Here is a 21,314-nt window from a genome sequence, read left to right on the forward strand (position 1 = left end):
TGTGTCAAGGGTTTATTCTTCAGGATTATTATTGGTGATTATATTCAAGCAATTGAATATCAAGGGTTTATTCTTTAGGATTATTATTGGTGATTATATTCAAGAAATTGAGTATCCAATAGGCACGTTATGTAAATGTAGGGAGAAAAAAGATGCTAGCAGAAGATGAATGACCAGGTCTAGGTAAGCATTTTTCCATGGTATATTATTCTGCTCCTAGGCTGTTGCCCTAACATCTTGAACTATAATACTGCATAGATCTGAATTCCTTTTCTTTTATAATAAAACAATAACGACTCTCCCAGGACCTCACTACCTTGGAGTCTTGGACCATCTAAATGAGAAATCGTCAAGTACTGATTTTTGAAGATATCTCATTCTTTACCCTCTTCAGGACTGTATTGTTAAGAGTTCTAGTTATATCTTCTTTTTTCCCTTGCAGATTGGTCCATATAAATTAAGCTGCCTGTTTTCCAATGGGTGATGGGACTAGTATAAGATTCACTTTGTTATGTTCTTAAGAGATGCGGGGTTCTCTTGGTAGTTCTCAACGAGGCATGAAAGCTTAAAGACGGGGGTTTGTCGGTAGCATTTTTTGCAGCAGTATTATCCCCTTATCTTCAAGTTGTTCTCTCCTCCATTGCCTGACCGGTATCTAACAACCTCAAAGACTGGAAAACAGAAATATTAGAAGAGGGGGAATAATCTTATTATCCAGCCCATATTGCAATATGTTGTTTTATTATTACGTTTCTTGCTGGATCTGCTCTTTGGTGGAAATTACAAGAATACCTGAATAATTGCATGGACTTTGGCGTAGGCTGATGTTGTATGGCACTTAAGATAAAAACTGCTTATGATAAAAGCTTTTTATATTTCTAGAAATATGTCATGCTTTCGGACTTAATATTTTTGGTATCATGTTTCGGAATTACAATATGGAGGCAATCGAGCTGACACTACCGCACATATATCCTACATTGTTTTTATCGGTTACTTGCAAATGCACCATTCTTCATTTGTCATGTATTTTCAAATATTACATAAGATAAGCAGAAGTACAAAAGATTTACATTGCCGTCAGACAAAGGTTAAGATACTATTAAGTCGATGATCCAATTCGTTTTTTCATCCAAGGATAAGTACATAAGGGGCTTCCATGAGACCAAAAATAAAGTTCTTGACCAGAAGATATTTGTTGAGACTTAACAAACCCTTTCTAAAGGACAGAAAAGAGCTGTATGAAACCTATTTACCGATGAAGCTCTTTATAGTCTGCCCTCCCTCTTTCTTCTGAAACATAGATCTAAATAGTGACACAAGGAAGCAAAAGCAGAGGGATCTCACATTTGAAATTTTCAAAAGTGAAACAACGTTGTCCACAGAGGAAAAAAAAAATAAAAGGGTGGAAGAGATAGGGTTCCTTTATTTTGTTTTACGTTATACTCCAAGATGCCGAAGAGAAAAACCATAAACGAATACGCAAACTGCGAAATCCAAGAGGGTAAAAAACTGAGTAATCCGAACCAAGCAGAATTTATAATGGTTCAGATTAGACTGTATAACTACAACACCCAAAATCTAAAAACCGAATAATCGGATGACACCCTTTTTATTGATGCTTCAGATGTACCCAAGGTAAAAACCGTACAAATAGATATAAACCATCTGCACTACATTTTTCAACTCAACAAAAAATTATTATGGGCAGCAAAAAATTGGGTTATTGCAAAGCAAATGCATGTACAAGATCTCTACAACAGGTCTGAATGAATCCCACTCAAAGCATACTCTATCCCCACAACAAGATCTAAAAGATAAGTGACTGCAACATTGTTCAATTTAATGTCTCATCTCACTCTAACCAGACCAACATGTGAAAGTAAATACTAGTCAATTGGCATTTCTTTCATGTTCTTCACCCCCAACCAAATGGGGCAGCGCTAGCACACAAGGACGAGCAGAGTCTTCCCATCCCTCCCACATCTTAAAGCACGGATTATCCAGGTGTATGAAATGATCCCAACATGAGAAGAGATTAAATATTAGTTCTTCAACTAATGTTACATGGAAAATCAGGCAAGCGCTGCAATCAAGGTGTTAAATAACACTAAAAGCAGATTTCATCCGTGGAAGCTTTTGCTCATTGGATGAACCATCCATAGTTGGGGGTGGAAACAATTCCAACTTCTTCTGGAATCGGCCCTCGATAGACCATAAAAGCTTGAACAGACAGGAACCCTGCTAAAATAGGAATCAGCAAGCAGAGTAAATATGTCATTTTAGGTTCAGAGTGGAGAAATCCATAGGTGATGGCGATCTCTTCACCAGGAAGTCTTTCAGTTATTCTGTTTCAATTTCCTTTAGATATGCAATAACAAAGATTCAGCCTTCACTGTTACTTGGAACAATTTCCATATGAAACGACAAAGGGACCAGAAAAGAGAAAGCTTAGGAACCACCCTAAGATGAAGTCAATCATAATGCAAGCACAACAGAATTATAACTATAAAGAGATAATAGGGAGATAAAGAAAACCAAATATGAAAATTATGTTTCCTGATTTGGTAAAGTCGTGTAAAATCGTAACCATGCATGAGAGAGAAACAGGTATCTTGGGAGGTTTTCTTTTTCTTTTGATAATAAATGGATATTCTGAAAATATTAGTCAGAAATGATAATATATGCCTGCATGTGCCATAAACATTTGTTTCACTAAGAAAATTACCTTCACTTGGTTGGGAGGCACTCCCATTTGCCACTTGATGCATTTAAAATCAAAAAATGAAAATAAAAAAAATGAAGCAGCTCTTTTTAAGACTGTCCTAGGCTAATGACAATATTGATCATAATGAGGAAACCAGTTCCAAAACCAATCAAATCTTGAGTGGAGCTCATGAAACACAGGTAAACAAGAATTGAAAAGATAGACCAAGCTCAATCATTAGGTTAATAGCTTATGATGAAGGGATATCTTTCTTTTAGATACTTAAGATTATCACATTTGCAGAGTTTCTTTCACACAAATGCTCTGGTAATTTTCAACCCCTTCTTTGACCTATCTCTCTACTCCACCCCATCAAAGGAAAGAGAGAAAGGGGTTTATAAATTGAATGGTTGATTTATGTTAAGACAAAACCCGACAATTCGTCGTCATTAAATCACTTCACGAATGAACGAATAACAAATCCTTGTCATTACCTTAATTTTGCTGAACTTGTCGGTGTAATTGCAGAATCCACTCCTGATAACCAATAGAACCACCAACTGGGTCCTCAATTAGATTTGCAAGCAAGAAGAAGCCTTCTCTAGGCTGTTCGCCTTGCCTCACAAGATGGCATAGTTGATAGTATGATCTGTCGCTCTCCCTTTGCTTTTTAAGCAATCTCATCAGTTCTCTTGACATTTCATTATCTAGCCCTTGAAGTGAAACCTGGTTCTCAATCAAAAAGGAAAAACCACATCAGAGAGTGCAAGACAAGCAGAAAATAAACCAGATCCTTTTTCTTGGGATAACCGAGAAATCCCGATAACTGGTGGCGCACAGTTCGAATAATACTTCCAACTCATGACTTTATATTTGTGTGCAAAGAAAATGGGGCACCTAAATTAGGAAGAAGGGAGGCCCATACACCCTTTTGTTTAGTGATGGTGGTGTCCGGGTCAGCTTGCACATATTTCGACTAATTCCACCGGTACCTGCTACCTCCCACCAGCATAGGTTCCGGGTACCTTTTCCCACCAAGGCTTGGGCAGATAGGACCATACACCCATGTTTTAAGGTTTCCATAAGCAAAGAATGCCCTTTAGGTAAACACATCGTAAATTCTCAGTGAACGTTATATCACCTGTGACAAACTTATTCTAAAATGAAGAAGTGAATCACCCAAACAAGGATTTAAGGCCTATAGCCATCAAGGATCTCTTTCAACAAAGAATCTTTAAGATCCAGAAAAAATCTGCTTCTTATCACTAAGTTCAAAGTTGCAGGCAACCAAAAAGGAGAAGTTATCTCTTCAGAAATGCCAAAATCATTATTGTATGCGCTTGCGATCCCTTTTATCATATATCGCCATGGACAGGAATCTCCATTCCAATTGGTACTACAGAAATACCCGATCCGGAGATAACAAAGAATAAAATTTTCTTTGAATCTCAGCATTTCAGGAAAGTGGCAGATCTACGCACTTAAGACACTGAAGGAGTATGTGCTTTCACCAGATAAGATGGATGTTACTAAAGCAGTTCTTCTTACATTGCAAACCTAGCTACATGCTAACTTATACTGCTGAAATACAGTATGCTCAGAAACAAATATGCGGGAAATTTTTACACCTTCAGGGAAAAGAAATCATATGGGAAGTTTTGAACCTTTGGGCCTTCAGTATGCCCTTGGACAATGGGAAAGAAATCCTGTTCTGAGGACCCACAAACCAGAACATGAAACCAACTGAAGGACTACTGAAGTACAACTTATTCATATCTAGGAAAACAATAGATAAGGAATACCAAAAAATGTAGAAAGGCTGGATCTTAAACATCACCCTGTTAACCTAGTAAAGAAGGCACACAAGATTAACCTCACATAATTTGCAATCCCTGAGTTGCAAAGTCCCTCCACAACTTTACTCCATGAGTCATCAAAGTGAAATAATGTTAAGATGACAATATTTAGAGCTAAGCACACCAGCAGAGAACTAAAGAGCTCTTCATTGTCCAATGACAAGCAAAAATATAGACGCCAAAACCAGAAACAACTGTGTTTTACTAGTTCTGTTTACATGCAAGCTGAAACAAGGAGATCAAGAACTAAGGAAATGTTATAGATTCCACAGATTTGGATGATGCAGTAATAAGGAAAATGTCAGTAAATCAATGTGAAACTAAAGGGATAGAAGTAGAATAAGGAAAACAAAATTCAGAAGATGGCAAGAGTAGAACCTATACAAGACAAATGACAAAGTATAAGTATGGATCGGAGACACTCATCTATCACCTAGTGAGACCAATAAAGGATTGCGTACTTTTTCTATCAAGGCAGAGGCACCTAGTAGTAGCTTCCAGCACTTACCTAAAGGTCAGTGTTGGCTCACCAAAAAATAACACATTGACCAAAGGAACTAACCCTAAATACAAATGCCATGATGCATACAATAATTAGTTCGCATATAGTAAGCAGAAGACTACAAACAATAAAGAAACAGATAACTTATGGTCCTACGTAAAATTGAAAAAAGAGGCTTGCCCAAAAAATAATCAGCAACATCTATACATGGTGACAATTTCCACATGCGCTCCATGAACCACTTTGAAAAATAAAATGAGAATGCTGTTTTTGGCTTCCTACATCCTATTATCCATTGTCAATAGTCTAATCAGATTTTACCAGTTAAACCAAACCAAAATATAAATCTAAGTAGTTGGCATTAAAAGTGCACATTCAAATTTCATATGGCTTACTTTTTGGTCCATTCAGTACCAAACGGAACCTGCTTAATATGATGTGATGACGATGTGGTGATATACAAATCTTACCTTGGAGAAATCAGCAGCGAAGTTTTCTCCGAGCAAATTCTGTATCATATTAGGAGAAAGCATTCTACCAAACCAGATGACAAACCGGAAACCATCATCGTAGAGATAGAGACCCTGGGGATCTACGCACTCTGCTGTAAGTGGAACCCCTTTCAAGATGTCTTTAGACTCCTCAGGTGAAGATGGTTTCTAGAAATAGAAAATTAATAGTTTTTAGAACCTTATAACAAAAATCAGCAATAATGTGGAAGGGCTCTCAGATGCATACTTTTAGAAGATATTCATCTATACGGATCAACTTAGGATATAGAAGCTTCAACAATCTTTTAACTGGCAAAGCCATCATGGTATATCCAGCAACGCATCGTTCATCAAGCTGAACATCAGCATATCCACCGCGGAGGGCTGTTGATTTGCATAAAGCTAATCCATATAATGGCAAGTACTTCAAAGATTCTGGATATATCATCCTTCCAGCCACACGGTGTTGAACAGCATGGAGATTTCGATATTCTCTAAGAGCTTTCACAATCCTGAGTTGAATAGAATTTCGAGCCTCTTCTAATTTGGAGGTCAGAGTTTTCTCAATGGCTGAAAGAAAAGAACTCGTGCATAAGAGACTTAAAAATACTAAAGGCAAAAATCTCAAAGTCAAAGGCTCCAAAATACAGGAAAACTAGAGCTGAATTTACCAAGCCTGGTAAAAACAGAAATGATGGCACCAGTATCAGCCAGGCGATACATTTCTCCTAAATCTGAAACAACAGGTGCTGCTGCTGTGTGTACCCTAATGCGCCTTTCTCCAGAAGATGATGTGTATCTTTTAATTGTTAAGAAAGTGTTCCAGGAAACGTTATTGCTCATTCATCATGGGAAAGTTCATTCATTATCTAAAAGATACATAAAGAAGCAGGAAATTAATGCTTCTATGAAATATTAAGAGGGGAATTTTCATCCTAGAATAGACATCACCTGGACATCTATTTAAAAGGAATCAGGTGAAAGAGTACTCAAGAAAATATATGAAGTGAATTGAGCTCAAAACATTTCATGCTAAAGGATACAGTAGAGCAATTTGGAAAAATACTGTCTGGGAAGTGAGTAGTGTTTCTTCAAGGGATAACTGCATTGCATATGCTTTATCACAGTCGACAGCAGGAAGTGCTATTAGATCAGTGGACCTCAGCATGAAGTTCCCATGATAAGTTGTAAAACGAACACCTGAAAGCACCACAAAAGAACACCTTAGTGACCATTACCAACATACACTCCATAAAATCGCTCTTTATTTCACATGGAAGAGAAATCCAGCTTCTAGAGGAAGAGTAATATAGCAAAATAACCTTTTCCACATCTTATACGCATGACAGACTCCCAAGCAGTCTCCCTTGTAAGATCTCGGGTTAACTCGTGACACAATCTATCTTTATGAATGGAAGCTTGAAAACTTGGATAGTAGTATACCTGACCACCTGTATACTTAGCCAGTGTCCCTACAACATAATTAAGGAAAATTATACACCAATATCTCACGAGGTTTGTGTACCTAAACATTAATAACTGCAGTGACCAAGATTACGAACTCCCATTATGTGCTACTTTCAGTCAAATAAATTGAACTACCTTGACTATAGCAACACAGAGGACATGGAAAGTTTCAGCATACCAAATAGATTAAAGCATGACACTTTTTCACAGTTCCTCTGTATGTGATTTATTTCTATTAATTCCGGTTTTGCTTATACTTATAACAAACTAAACAGAAAAGTTCCTCACAGCAGTCACTCAATCGGCCTTCCCTGATTGCCTTCTGCACAAGGTCCCTTTACGGAAACAAGATTATGTTTGACAGATTAAAAGAGCTCACAGAATTCAGTGAGAGAATTTTGGGCATATGGAAAAAGAAAATGTTGGTGTAAACCTACGTGTTCATCAACTGACAGCTTGAGAAAGAGGAGGATATAGTGAGTTAGTGTTGCATGTGCAGCGAACCTGGCCTCTTGGATGAGGGTTCGATTCCCCTTGGGCACATATCGGAAAAAAAAAAACACATTGCAGGTTGACAACATAATTGTGGGCCCTTGCATTCTAGCTTGTATAAAACATCAAGGGTGTTACCCAATGAAAGTGGCCCCGAGCTAGACTAGAGTCACAAAGGATCAAAAGTGGGACATAGTCATAGATAGCCTGGAACATCACAAATACATCACTTTTGGTGCTTGAAAGGAAGAAAGAGTGCTCCAATGACATAAAAGGCATCAAAAGATCCTTAATGTCTCACTTATTAATTTGGTATAAAGAGAGAATACCATGTTGTATTGACAATTAGTAACTTGTTTTTATGCCAGTATACAGCTTGGCTTGAGTCAAACAAAGAATTTGTTGTTGTTTCGGCAGCAACTTGGTGCTTAGTAATGAAACCTTTCACTAATCAAAAGGAATATTAAAAAAAAAAAAAGAGAAGAGTATTCATCAGCTTAAAATGAAATACAGTTTAATTTGTGGAGTAGATGTCCTTGATCGTTAAAGTTCAATTACCTAATGTAGCTATGTCAGTATATTTGTCGCTGAAAGCATATACATTAACTGCTATCTGAAACTTGGTGAAATCAGCAGCCATCTGTTTATAAAAAGGATCTTCGGGTACTCTCAATGTATGTTCTTTATCAGTTCCATAAACACGAAGATCGTCTCCTCGCAGTTTTAAGCGGCCAATACCAAGTGATGGAAGACTGCTTTGAAAGATCAGTAATTTACCGCCAAGTTGGCTCTGGAAGCAGAGAGGAGATGCTAGTCAGTGGGAATCAACAGAAGGCAAAAAAGTGAATTTAAATAATGTGAAAGGAAAAACTTCTGTGCTACCAAGAACTTGAATGTCATAAAATCATGTGAATAGCATAGAAAGAAGGTCGCGCACCATAACCATGAAGGCTGCTCTAAGAGCTGGACCAAAAGCTGATTCCACATTTACATTATCCTGAAACATTGAAGGAAGGCTATCTAGAAATGCATCTACCACAGTTCTTGATTCTGACAAGTTGACAAGGAGATCATCTGGCAATGGCACAAATACATCTTCGAGATCTGACATGACCATCATCTGAGGTTGAGTCAAGGATGACTGGTACAAGAGGAAAAGAACCTAGTTACTTAACAGTAAATGGATACTGATATTATGTGATAAGATTAATCATTACTCAGCTGACTTGCCTTCATGTTATAAAAGTGTACTGTACTGTCATAAGTTATAAACCCGATCTGTGTTCTCGGATATCCAGGCAAGCTGTCCAAACAGTTTTTGATTGTTTGTGCTAAAACCTGACATAGATGTATAAAGAGATTAACAAAGGGCATACCAGATAAACTTGCAATTTATCAGATTATTCTACAAAAAAATTGTTCCAGTAGCCAACACAAATTGAAGTTCAACTAGACAGGCAATTGATACTTAAAGGAATATCAAATTAAATGATAAAATGAACAAGAGACTGAGAGCCTCATGCTCTTATATACACACATTCAGGCTCATCTATGTGAATGCTTTCTCAGGACCATTCTAATATAAGCTGGTAACAACAAGAATTGCATTAACAAGCCACATTATAATGATAAATAGAGAATCATCTCCTAGTTAGGCAACTTGCATGTAAGAAGGATTAGTGGCCACAATTGACTAAAGTTTAGATAGATGTGTCCTTCGTTGTTGTTAGATACAAACTGCAAAGCTCAATAACTAAGTCTCTTACCTCAAGCATTCCACTTCTCACAGCAGTCAAAGATACATCGATGAGAAAAAAGTACAGGGGAGGCATTGGAGGCCGGACCATATACTCAGCTGGAGCAATAAACTCCACGCTACCTTTGGTAAGTTCAGGCCTTTGATCCAAGTCGACTCTTCTGCCACTGGCATCCAAATGGGCGAAATATTCACCAGGAACTAGACGTAAAGAGAACAAAATGAGCCCATGAATTTCAAAAAAAGGACAAAATATTCTACATCCCCAATATGCAATGCTAGCAGTGAGAAACCGCAAGGTTCTTAGAAATGACAAAAAGCACAACAACATAGCTGGGAGTCCCTGACATTGAATGCTAACTTGTACATATATGGCAACGGAAACAAACCATATTAGGCACATTAAATCCAGCATAGCTCTTCGGCAATCACAATCAGAGAGGGATGGTGAAATATCAAAGTTCTCATAGCAGCAATTTTAATGAAAGGTGAGCAATAGGTAGAAGAAAGTCTGCTAAAGATGCAATGAACAGAAAGTAAGGTCTACATAGAAGTTTTTATTCATTAGTAAGATAGAGCACTTTAGTGTTAGAGCTAAGTGGGGTCATTTTATTCAGGCATTTTCATTAATCATCTGACCTACCAATTACTTAATCAACATTAAAGTTGTTTCAAATATCGGGATGCATGTATTCTTGTAAGTACATATTAGGAAGGCTTCATGCACATTAACCCACTTCCCCACCTCCCTCTTGCAACCCCCTCCCTTCCTACCCACATATTAGGAAGTCAATCAGTTCAAACAAATTCTAATCAGAAACGCGACATAATATTCAAGGAGGAATTCAACATTCTAGCTACAAATTACTGAAACTTTTTAAGTATACAAAAACCAAAAGGAGAGCTTCAGATGATATACTGGTTAAAAACTCAAGCCTGCAGCAGTATCAGTAGAGACAGAACTTACCTTCATTAAGCAATGCACATATGTTACATCTCCACTTTCTTCCACTGTCAGTGAATGTCACGTAAGGATTTACGTAAGTGCGACATCTTCTACAGCGGATGATACCAGTTGGGGCAAAATTAACTACAGGAACTTCTTCCTGCATGACGTATATGTTGAAAGTAGAGCAAGTGAGATTCACACGAAGCCCTAAAAACTGTAACTAACCAGAATATGAAAGAGTACTATGTCATGAATACAAACCCCATCAGGTGCCTCGGCGAGAGGACAAACAACTGCTCCAAGAGATAAGTGCCACCTTGAAGCCAAAGACTGAGAATTTGGTATGCCACTAGTTGTCAGCCTCAAAAATCTTGAACTACAGTTCATGGGATACATCTCAGACAAAACGTTCCGCTCAAGATCAACTTCAATTGGTCTAGGTAAAACCTTAGAGTCAAGGCCAGAATCAAATGATCCGGGAACAGACCCAATAGAAAAGGAACTGAAGTCTTCCACCAGACCCTGCATAGCTGATGTAGGAGGCATAGATCCTGGACGTTGAGATGTTACAGGTGGTGGTGCTGCATAACCTCCTTGTTGAGCAAGATAGGGGCTAGAAGCTGCTGGCACTGGTGGAACATAGCTGCCTGGCTGAGAAGGAAATGATACTGGTTGTCTAGGTGGAGCTTGTGTAAACCCTGAAGGTTGCTGACTTATATAACCAGGAAAAGCAGATTGAAATCCAGGTCTACCAGCAGGAAAAGCTGAACCTGCTTGAGGAGAAGATGGCTGTGTGGTTGCTCTAGCAGAAGAAAACTGGGACTGCATGGGTGCCTGATGAAAATTTGGACTAGGCTGCACCGTACTTGCACCTTGAGGAGGAGATCCCATCCGAACTGGAGGAGGTTGCATTTGTGGATGATGGGCAACAGGAGGTGTTGAGAAAGGGCCTGAAACAGGTCTAACTGAGGCTGCTACAACAGGCTGCCCAGGCACTGAACCTCGTGGAGGTGGTACCTGAGCTGTAGAAGGAAACTGCGGTGCTGGGAAACGCGGGAAAGGGCCAGCGACTGTCGGCCCATATGGAGGTGCTGATATTGGAGGTGGCCTCGCTGCATCATTAGGCATACCGGGTGGCATCGGTCTAAAAGTAGAGATCCCTGGTCCAACCATGGGGCTAGATGAAGGAGGAGACGACATAGTCGGAGAAGAAGTAGGAGGAGCAGGCCGAAAAGCAGCAGCATCAGATCCAACCACTGGACGAGATGATTGAAAAGGAGTTGTACTCTGCGGAGCACCAAAAGGTGTAGAAGCAGGCCTTGAGGGAAAGGTTGGTCGATTGGGATATTCGGTGCCCATGGTCACAAAGGACCGCTTCCTGAAGTTTTATCCACCAACACAAACAAAAAGACATGTCATTACTACAAAACTCAACACTAAAGCACAAAAAAAGTAATGCAAGACTTGTACATCAGCCAAAAAAAAAGTAGGAAAACAAATATTTGCATAGTAATAATGCAACCCAAGAAAAGAGAAAAAAAAAAAGGTAATAGTGCAACCCAAGAAAAGAAAAAAAAAAAGACAAGGACAAAGAAGAAGATAAAACTCCGTTTAAGTAGATAAATACTTACTAGAGCCTTTTCCATTTTATCAATGAGCAGTCTGATGAGTTTGCCAACCAAATAAGGAATGGTTCAGAGAAAGATGGACAGGGCAAAGGGACAGGGAAGAAGGGCAAGGGAAAGCTCAGTTGCATTTCGTTTAGTTGCCTACTGCGCAGAGATCTACTTTCTAGTACTTCCTCCATGCCAATTTACGTGTCTTACTTTCCTTTTTGGTCTATCCCAAGAAGAGTGTTTCTTTCTATATTTAGTAAGTTTTCCAATCCCAAAATTCTACATGTCAAGTTCAAGACCATAAGATTTAAAGGACTACACACATCTTTAATTTAAGACCACAAGATTCAAAAAACTCCCTTTGTTAAACCGTGTGCCCAGTCGAACTAAGATACTTAAATTAGGATGGAGAGAGTAGCTAAAACTTTTTATTTTATTATAAGGAAGTTTCTAGTAGCTAAAAATCAAAGAGATACACTCGATAGAAGCCAAATCGCAACAGGGTTTGCCTCTGTTCTAATAATCTCCTCTAATCCCCAACATTATTACTGTTCCAGCAATCTATATTCCATCATAACAGATGACAAAACAGTTAAATAAGAACAGTATCTGTAAACAATTGTACAATCTAGAGAAACATTCAATTATAAGGTTGATATGCATATCCTTTACCTTTATTCAAATCAAACTAACATTTTTCACCAATAATTAGACCTTAGTTTAACTAATCAGTCAACAATAGAATTCAGCATCTGATCTCAGAAGATCAAAATTGAACGCATTATCAAATTGCTTGATTCAAGAAAAATGAAAATCTAATCTTAATAACGAAAGAACAGTTCCTAATCGCACAATTAACGAGAAATTAGCATAGAAGTAGTCGATTTGGATTATAAGACTAATTACCTGATTAAAGATCTCGCCCCGAAAAGAGTTGAGAGAATCGGCGATCAGTTAAATCGAAGACGAGTATTATTATGGAGGGTTAAAAGTTGGGCATATAACATAAGTCTTTTTTTTTTTTTTCTCCCTCTGCTTTTACTGTTTTTATTTCTAAGTAAAGAACTGTGAAGATCTAATTTCAAAGCGAAAAACAGAACCCAGAATTTTTTACTGATAAGTGCAAAAACAAATGAAATCATAAGAGGAAAACTTTCACTTTTGTTCCAGGTGATTTCATTAATCTTTTTTTTACAGCTTCCCCCGAGCTTTGACCTAATTGCATTTTGGCCCCGGTCTAATTTTTACTCCAGCTGATGTGATATTTTTACTTTATCAAAAGATATTTAACCATTAAAATTATTTATTTATTTTCAATTAATTTGAAAATCAGTGTTGGTCATGAAAATTTCAAATTCAACTTAAAGTAGTATTTCAGCTCACATTTCACTTTTGAATCCATAAACTCATAAATAAAAGGTTGTTCGTTACCTTTCATTAAGTAGCTAAAGAACGCATACAAACCACTTTGTTTTAGACTCTATCGGAACAAGTTGTATTTTTTTTTTTTTAATTTGTTTTTATTACATAGGGGTAGAGGAAGGAGATTCGAACCCTCACTAACAAGGTGAGAGTTCAGGTGGCTAACCAATTGAGCTACTAGATCCTTACACCAAGTTGTATTTCAACACATTCAGGTATGAACATTATTCTAAATATTCTTTGCAAAAAGTATAATCAAACACAACTCCAACTCCATAAATTCTAATAAAGTGAAAAATATTTGGAATCTACAGCCCAACGCCTACTTAATCTTTAGTAAAAAAAAATTCCTCCCGAAATCATCCAAACATTAACTAAAATAAGATCCAATAAACTACTTTACCCTCTTTTTTTTTTCGTACATCTCTTCCCTTTTTCGGCTATCGATAAACTACTTTGCCCTTTTTTTGCATTTTCCGTAACTTGTTTTGTTTGTAAAAACCAGCTATTATTACATATTTGATATGTGTGCCGATAAATAATAATATGATTTAATATCAATAGGCATTGATAATTCATGTAAGTTATTGATAGAAAAGACAAAAACAAATAGGTTGAAATCAACAAAAACGGTAGCATCATATGATTAGCAAACGCACCGCGAGATCAAGAAGCTTCCTGAAAAAGTTCAAGATAAAAATCTTTAATAGATCGCTCGATACAAGAAGCAAGCCAACAAGCAAAAGAAACAAGTTAATTTCAAATAATGAGATTAAATGCAGATTCACTTAAGAAAATTATTTTCTTAAGTCTGTTAAAAAATTATAACAGACTTTATTTGGAGAGTGTATCAACGATAATGATTAATGCATACAAAATGGAACTACCTGAAGATTATGAAATGTCTACTACTTCCATGTTAATTATCAATTTTCTTGCTACAAAAGCCATAAAAGGGTCTTGCAACTTGAAAACGAACCTCTTCCGATCCCCAAAAAACTAACGCATGAACTTCTTCATTTTTGTCTTTAGGGTATTTTATGTTTCACATCCATTTTGTAAGCACGCTCTTGGATATTGTGGCATATAAAAGCCTTGAAGCATTAGTGTAAACCATCTTGGATTTGAGTTATAATTTGATATAAAACTTTGTGATTTAATTTACTTATCTCCAGAGGACGAGTTTTCTTTCACAAAGTGAGTGAATTAAACTTCGCAACAACGACATCTTTTCAATCATCATCTCATGCTTGACATCCTAATCTTGCCAATAAACACCCCTAACATTTCGCCGTTTTCAGGCTTGTACCAACTTGGCTTCAACTTAACACGATCAAATCTTTGTTGAGAACATCAGATCTATTAGAAAATTGTTACCAATTTAACATCAGATTAAATCTAAATAGAGTACCACTTAGTGCACGGCAACAAGGTTTCTAATTCACCTTTTCACTTTTAAATTCTGTTTGGAATCAGTTTTTTTTTTTTTTTTTTTTTTTTTTTTTTTGTGTGTGTGTGTATACATAATATGGAAAGAAAAGAACAGAAACAATGGGATAGTTTACCATTGTAGTATACCTGTTTGTTTACAAGTTATAAGAATTTGTCTAGGAATTTTCATTTTTAGCTTTTCCATTTATAAACATGTAAGACGAGAGTTTGCTGAATGTAAATGAGTGCACTATAAGAGATTCATGATATGAATAATATATATCTTCAACTCATCAAAAATACAACATGCAATAAATGAATAAACAAATTAAATAGCAGTACAATCGTCTTCGCAACCTTAGTATATATATCTTCAACTCATCAAAAATACAACATGCAATAAATGAATAAACAAATTAAATAGCAGTACAATCGTCTTAGCAACCTTAGTATCTATTTCCTATAATTTAATATTCAATATACAACACTCTTCAACTTCAAACTAAAATCATTGCAATGATAATTTTGGGTGTTTTTTTTTTCCCCGAAGAAATGTTGAATTATATGCATTCCATTCTAGTGTACCTACTTCATCTGCGCCCCCCCCCCCCCCCCCCCCTCTCTTTTTCTCTCTCTCTCTTTTTAAGATTTGTTTCTATAGAATAATACTTTGTAATGAAATCAAGACAAAAACCACATGTAGTAACTCGTCCAGATTGTAAGAGCAATTGATGCCACTAAATAATTCCATAGCATGATCAGTGAGCATTCACTTTCCCCAACTCCAAACAACTGTGTAATTGTACCTGTCCATTGACCAATTAGTGAAAAAAGAGGAATGAAATTAGAAAAAAGAATTGTATTAAAATCTCTTTTTTTTTTTATAAAAGAATCAGGCTTACACGTAAGTGAGTGTGTTAACACATTATATAATTAACAAACTGTATGTTCTCTATGATAGTTTAAGCTTTTAGATGAGACAATTCAAATATATCGTCCCAGAAGACACACACAAAAAAGTATAGTAGTGGTATAAGAAGATACCTATAGTCATTGCAGAAGGGAGTGCATATTGCAATAGAAGAACAAAGTGGTACAAGGGATCTGATCCCACCAACCCAAAACGACGTGCAGCTTTCACAACAACAATGCCACATAATGGCAAGGCAACATACCTCACTACCTGAACTCCTATTACAACCCACATACCAATTTCTGATTTTTTAAGACCTGCCATTTAAATTAGTACCAGAAAATTAATATGAAAATCTAAAAAAGAAAATTAAAAAGAATTTGAAGAAGAAATTTAGTGGCCAAGATCTGTAAGTTGAAAGGAAACATATACATCTATTTTAAGGATAGCACCTCTAAGAAGATTTGCTCTAACTATCAATATCACAGCTGGTATTGTAGCCTCTCTGCAGCATCAGAAAAGGGTGCATTTTGAGTCAATGGCTTAATGGTCATTATAACGGGAACAAGGGCGAATTCAAGATTTAAAATCAATTGGTTCTAAATGAGTGTACCTAATATTATTACAAATATATTTTTTCTGCATAGGTATACATAGTTTAATTAATCTAAAAACAATAAATTCAGTTGACCTAGAACCTGCCCTAAATTCGCCTAACGCCTACAAGTATGAAACAGTGACGTTGAGTTTATTTTTTATTTTTTAAGCTCATTTGAATGAATTTGAGGCATTCATACCCTAGCAGAGATGCAGAGCTATGAATTGCGTGCAATGGAGCTTCATTTCCGATCATCAGCTTTCTTAACAATGGCACTACACCAATCAAGATTCCAACAATCTGTAATATCAATTCTAATTAATATATAATGTCAGGTTAAATGATAATACAGGATAAAGAATCGAGTTAGATTGCCTGTAAAGTCACTCAACTATTGAAAATGGTGCAAACAACGAAATAAAGTAATTAATGTGATCATACCGTCGCAATAGTTGAAGGTGCAAATAGCATTTTCAAATTGATCCTTTCTACCCAGATATAGACATGTGGTTTCATTTTTCTAACAAAAGGTTCCTGTTGAACATTGAAAACAATATTTGGTAAAATGATAAACACAAAAAGAAAGAGAAACCTTCTCCATATCTTCAAACACAATGAGAGGCACTGCAAGTTGAGCTTCAGATTCTAGGCTGCCCTTTGTGGTACTTGTTTGATCCCATGTGGTTGGAGGATGTTGTAGACATAAGTCCATATATAGAATGCCACAATCTTCATTAAAAATAAAAAGAATAAGTAGTACAAATCTATTTCTAGTATAGTACACATAGAGAAGAAGAAAGGTTATTTTACCCACTGAAATGATGCTTTATTACTATGCTTAATAGTTATACCTGATTCCACAATAGATTATTTTAATATACATAGTATAATAATTACTTTACGAACATAATTATTTGTCTTAACAAGAAAGAATATAGTACACGATTATGTACTGTCCATAACCATAGAAGTTTTTTTTGACAATATTTCTTATTATGTCTAACTTTGGATATTTTCTTTGATAGTTTTCACTATGTCAAATTTATCAAAGCTTGAATTTGTGGCACTTGATATCACCGGAAAAAATTATTTATCATGGGTCCTTGATGCTGAAATTCACCTTGACGCTAAAGGTTTTGGGGATACTATTAAATAGGGAAATAAATCATCAAGTCAAGATAAAGGCAAGGCTATGATTTTCCTTCGTCATCATCTCCATGAAGGATTAAAAATTGAATATTTAACTGTGAAAGATCCACTTGAATTGTGAAATCATTTTGAAGGATCGATATGAACACCTAAAGCTGACGGTATTACCGAAAGCTCGATATGACTGAATGCATCTCCGGCTCCAAGATTTTCAAACTGTAACTGATTATAATTCTGCTATCCATCAAGTAAGTTCTGTATTAAAATTGTGTGGAGAAACTATCACTGATGAACACTAACTGCAAAAAACTTTTACCACTTTTCATGCTTCAAATGTGCTGGCTACAACAGCAATACTATGAAAAAGGGTTCAAAAAGTATGCTGATTTAATTTCATGCCTACTTGTGGCTGAGCAGAATAATACTCTATTAATGAAAAATCATGAATCCCGTCCCACTGGGTCTGCTCCATTCCCTGAAGTGAATGCAGCAGCAGGTTATGATAAGCCTGAAAGAAGGCAAAATAATTACCGTGGTCGTGGACGTCATAATTATCGTCAGCATGGTGAGAATAAACAAGAGACCAATAAGGGTTCTCAAAATAATCCTTCAAGAGGTAAAGTAAATATGTGTCATCGATGTGGTATGAAAGGTCATTGGGCAGGTGTTTGTCGTACGCCCGATCATTTTGTCAAGCTTTATCAGGCCTCTCTCAAAGGGAGAAAAATTAACGTGGAGACACACTTGACCTTTCGTAATAATGATGATGAAGCAGCTCCCTCAAACAAACATGATGATATTGAGGCAAATCTTGTTTATAAAGATGATAATTTTAAAAGCCTCTCAAATATTACTCATTTAGAAGCTGGAGACTTATATGATGATATTGACTGAAGAACTGATCATCTCCCTGGGGAATAGTACTATGAGAAAAGTAGTTGTTTACTTTTATGTTTATCACTAGTTTGTTTTTCTTAAGTGTATTTCCTAAAATATCATGAGAAAAGTAGACATGGTATTTTAGGAAACTGCACTAGAAATGTAGAAACTAGTAAGACATGATATTTTAGGAAACACACTTAAGAAAAACAAACTAGTGATAAACATAAAAGTAAACAACTACTTTTCTCATAGTACTATTCCCCAGTGAGATGATCAGTTCTTCAGTCAATATCATCATAGAAGTCTCCAGCTTCTAAATGAGTAATATTTGAGAGGCTTTTAAAATTATCATCTTTATAAGCAATATTTGCCTCAATATCATCATGTTTGTTTGAGGGAGCTGCTTTATCATCATTATTACGAAAGGTCAAGTGTGCTTCCACGTTATTTTCTCTCCCTTTGAGAGAGGCCTGATAAAGCTTGACAAAATGATCGGGCGTACGACAAACACGTGCCCAATAACCTTTCATACCACATTGGTGGCACATATTAACTTTACCTCTTGAAGGATTATTTTGAGAACCCTTATTGGTCTCTTGTTTATTCTCACCATGCTAGCGATAATTATGACGTCCCCTTTCACGTCCATATCCATGACCACGGTAATTATTTTGCCTTCTTTCAGGCTTATCATAACCTGCTGCTGCATTCACTTCAGGGAATGGAGCAGACCTAGTGGGACGGGATTCATGATTTTTCATTAATAGAGTATTATTCTGCTCAGCCACAAGTAGGCATGAAATTAAATCAGCATACTTTTTGAACCCTTTTTCACGGTATTGCTGTTGTAGCAGCACATTTGAAGCATGAAAAGTGGTAAAAGTTTTCTCCAGTAAGTGCTCATCAGTGATAGTTTCTCCACACAATTTTAATACAGAACTTACTTGATGGATAACAGAATTATAATCAGTTATAGTTTTAAAATCTTGGAGCCGGAGATGCATTCAGTCATATCGAGCTTTCGGTAATATCGTCAGCTTTAGGTGTTCATATTGATCCTTCAAAATGATTCCACAATTCAAGTGGATCTTTCACAGTTAAATATTCAATTTTTAATCCTTCATGGAGATGATGACGAAGGAAAATCATAGCCTTGGCTTTATCTTAACTTGATGATTTATTTCCCTGTTTAATAGTATCCCAAGACCTTTAGCGTCAAGGTGAATTTCAGCATCAAGGACCCATGATAAATAATTTTTTTCGGTGATATCAAGTGCCACAAATTCAAGCTTTGATAAATTTGACATAGTGAAAACTATCAAAGAAAATATCCAAAGTTAGTCATAATAAGGTAATAAGAAATATTGTCAAAAAAAAACTTCCACGGTTATGGGCAGTACATAATCGTGTACTATATTCTTTCTTGTTAAGACAAATAGTTATGTTTGTAAAGTAATTATTATGCTATGTATATTAAAATAGCCAATTGTGAAATTAGGTATAAATAATAAGCATAGTGATAAAGCATACTTTCAGTGGGTAATCAGGTCTACTAGCCATATATTTTATATAGTTCATAAAACTTTAACAGTTTTCGAAAACACAGATAATAAAATCAATATTTATTTGGCAGAATATATTAATGTGCAGTGAGAATTGACAATTAGGCTTAATAGCCTTAACACTGGATCATCGAGACATACCTCGCGAGAAATGGCATTCAATTTGTTCCAAAGGAAAAACACAATTTATAAAGCATCGTGTTGATAACGTATTGTAAAATAAAATGAGCACTAAAATTAAAAAGGATTAAAAGGACATATATATATATATAGAGAGAGAGAGAGAGAGAGAAACTAAGTATAGTACTTTATTTCTAGATTTTGAGCTATCTATTTCATCTACTACATAGGACTATTTATAAGATGTAGTTACTTGGAGGGAAGAGTTTTCTACAGTACAAGTGGCCCCACATGGCATTCACTTGTTTACTCACAACAGTTTACACTTTTATAATTCCTGAGTTTATGTTAATATTCTATACACTCCCTTTCATTTCATTTTAAGTAATGCAGTTTGACTAGCCGCGGAGTTTAAGAAAGACTTTTGAAATTTGTGATTTAAAACAAGTCACTAATATTTGCGTGACTGTAAGTATTTAAAAACAAAAGTACATGCATCACACAAATTAGAACGAGAGAATTAAAAATATCTTAATTAATTAAGAAGGTAACTGAACAAGGGAAAATAAAATGAGAAAAAGGGCATACGGCCATGGAGAGTGATGCATAGGCTTGTCCATTGGTGGAGCAAGTTGAAGAATCTCCAAAGGAACTATTTTTCTCCTCACACACGGCAGGAATTATGATGAGAAGCATTCCCCAAATTCCCTACAAATTAATTAAATACACCAATTAATGTAACTCCTTAGCTTGAGTTTTAATTTGAGCTGCAGGTGGTATCAATATATGAGTTATAATTAATTACCTGCAGCACAGCAACTAATGACAAGGCCGTGGTGTTGTTGAGCAGTTTTTGTGATTTTATTAAGTATCCAGCCCAGTGCGGAACCGATAATGAATGTGACAAGAATGTTTATAGGCATGAACCATCTACTCATTAAATTACCAAATGATTAATTAAGAGCTATAAAATTAAAATAGCAGGGATTAAAAAGATTAAGAACCACTTACAATGTGACTATGTTGGTCGCTGTTACGGTTTCAGCCAAGCTGCTTGCCACCAAATGCCGGCGTAAATACATAAAACACTAGCTGCTCCAACCATAAGTTTTAACAACACTTGATCTGAACTTTCAATAACAATAGTACGTCGTACTTTTTTTTTTTTTTTTCTTTTGTCTTTTCATCATAAAATTTTATGAATTGAGGGTGTGTTTGGTATGACGGAAATCATTTTTGACGGAAGTCATGTTATCAACAAGGAAGTCACTGTCTAGTCTTTAACTACCGGAATATGTCTATCAAGAGGGGGTGAAATAATTCTCCTCACTTATGATAGAAGTTATTTTTTTTTCTTATAGTTATCTTAACTATTAACTTCATATTACTTGCTTCAACTTA

The 21,314-nt window shown here is 36.0% G+C and overlaps 2 protein-coding genes across 5 annotated transcripts; both read right to left on the reverse strand.

Moving 5' to 3' along the window:
- Positions 1 to 1,582: 1,582 nt before the first annotated feature.
- On the reverse strand, positions 1,583 to 12,958 carry LOC132624866 (protein transport protein SEC24 A). 3 transcript variants are annotated; one of them, XM_060339607.1, is made up of 14 exons: positions 12,743 to 12,958; positions 10,482 to 11,598; positions 10,239 to 10,377; positions 9,282 to 9,472; positions 8,746 to 8,853; positions 8,453 to 8,656; positions 8,074 to 8,305; positions 6,879 to 7,028; positions 6,600 to 6,756; positions 6,228 to 6,355; positions 5,804 to 6,126; positions 5,536 to 5,724; positions 3,202 to 3,433; positions 1,583 to 2,244 (listed from the first exon to the last, which is right to left on the reverse strand). In XM_060339607.1, the coding sequence occupies exons 2-13, from the start codon at positions 11,577 to 11,579 to the stop codon at positions 3,203 to 3,205; spliced, it is 3,150 nt and encodes a 1,049-aa protein (XP_060195590.1). In that variant the 5' UTR covers positions 11,580 to 11,598; positions 12,743 to 12,958; the 3' UTR covers positions 1,583 to 2,244; position 3,202. The 3 variants fall into 3 exon arrangements, with proteins under 3 accessions (XP_060195590.1, XP_060195591.1, XP_060195589.1); XM_060339608.1 differs by having other exon boundaries at positions 1,583 to 2,361; XM_060339606.1 differs by having other exon boundaries at positions 1,583 to 2,241; positions 12,743 to 12,957.
- A 2,364-nt stretch (positions 12,959 to 15,322) lies between these two features.
- On the reverse strand, positions 15,323 to 20,609 carry LOC132622859 (protein PIN-LIKES 3-like). Of its 2 annotated transcripts, none has more exons than XM_060337532.1 (6): positions 20,502 to 20,609; positions 16,642 to 16,929; positions 16,400 to 16,500; positions 16,055 to 16,107; positions 15,734 to 15,919; positions 15,323 to 15,495 (listed from the first exon to the last, which is right to left on the reverse strand). In XM_060337532.1, exons 2-6 carry the CDS (start codon positions 16,714 to 16,716, stop codon positions 15,371 to 15,373), a joined length of 540 nt encoding a protein of 179 aa, XP_060193515.1. In that variant the 5' UTR covers positions 16,717 to 16,929; positions 20,502 to 20,609; the 3' UTR covers positions 15,323 to 15,370. The 2 variants fall into 2 exon arrangements, with proteins under 2 accessions (XP_060193515.1, XP_060193513.1); XM_060337530.1 differs by lacking the exon at positions 20,502 to 20,609 and adding an exon at positions 19,935 to 20,071.
- Between the last annotated feature and the right edge of the window lie 705 nt (positions 20,610 to 21,314).

The sequence above is a fragment of the Lycium barbarum genome, chromosome 12 (genome assembly GCF_019175385.1).
Source record: "Lycium barbarum isolate Lr01 chromosome 12, ASM1917538v2, whole genome shotgun sequence".
Classification (NCBI taxonomy): domain Eukaryota; kingdom Viridiplantae; phylum Streptophyta; class Magnoliopsida; order Solanales; family Solanaceae; genus Lycium; species Lycium barbarum.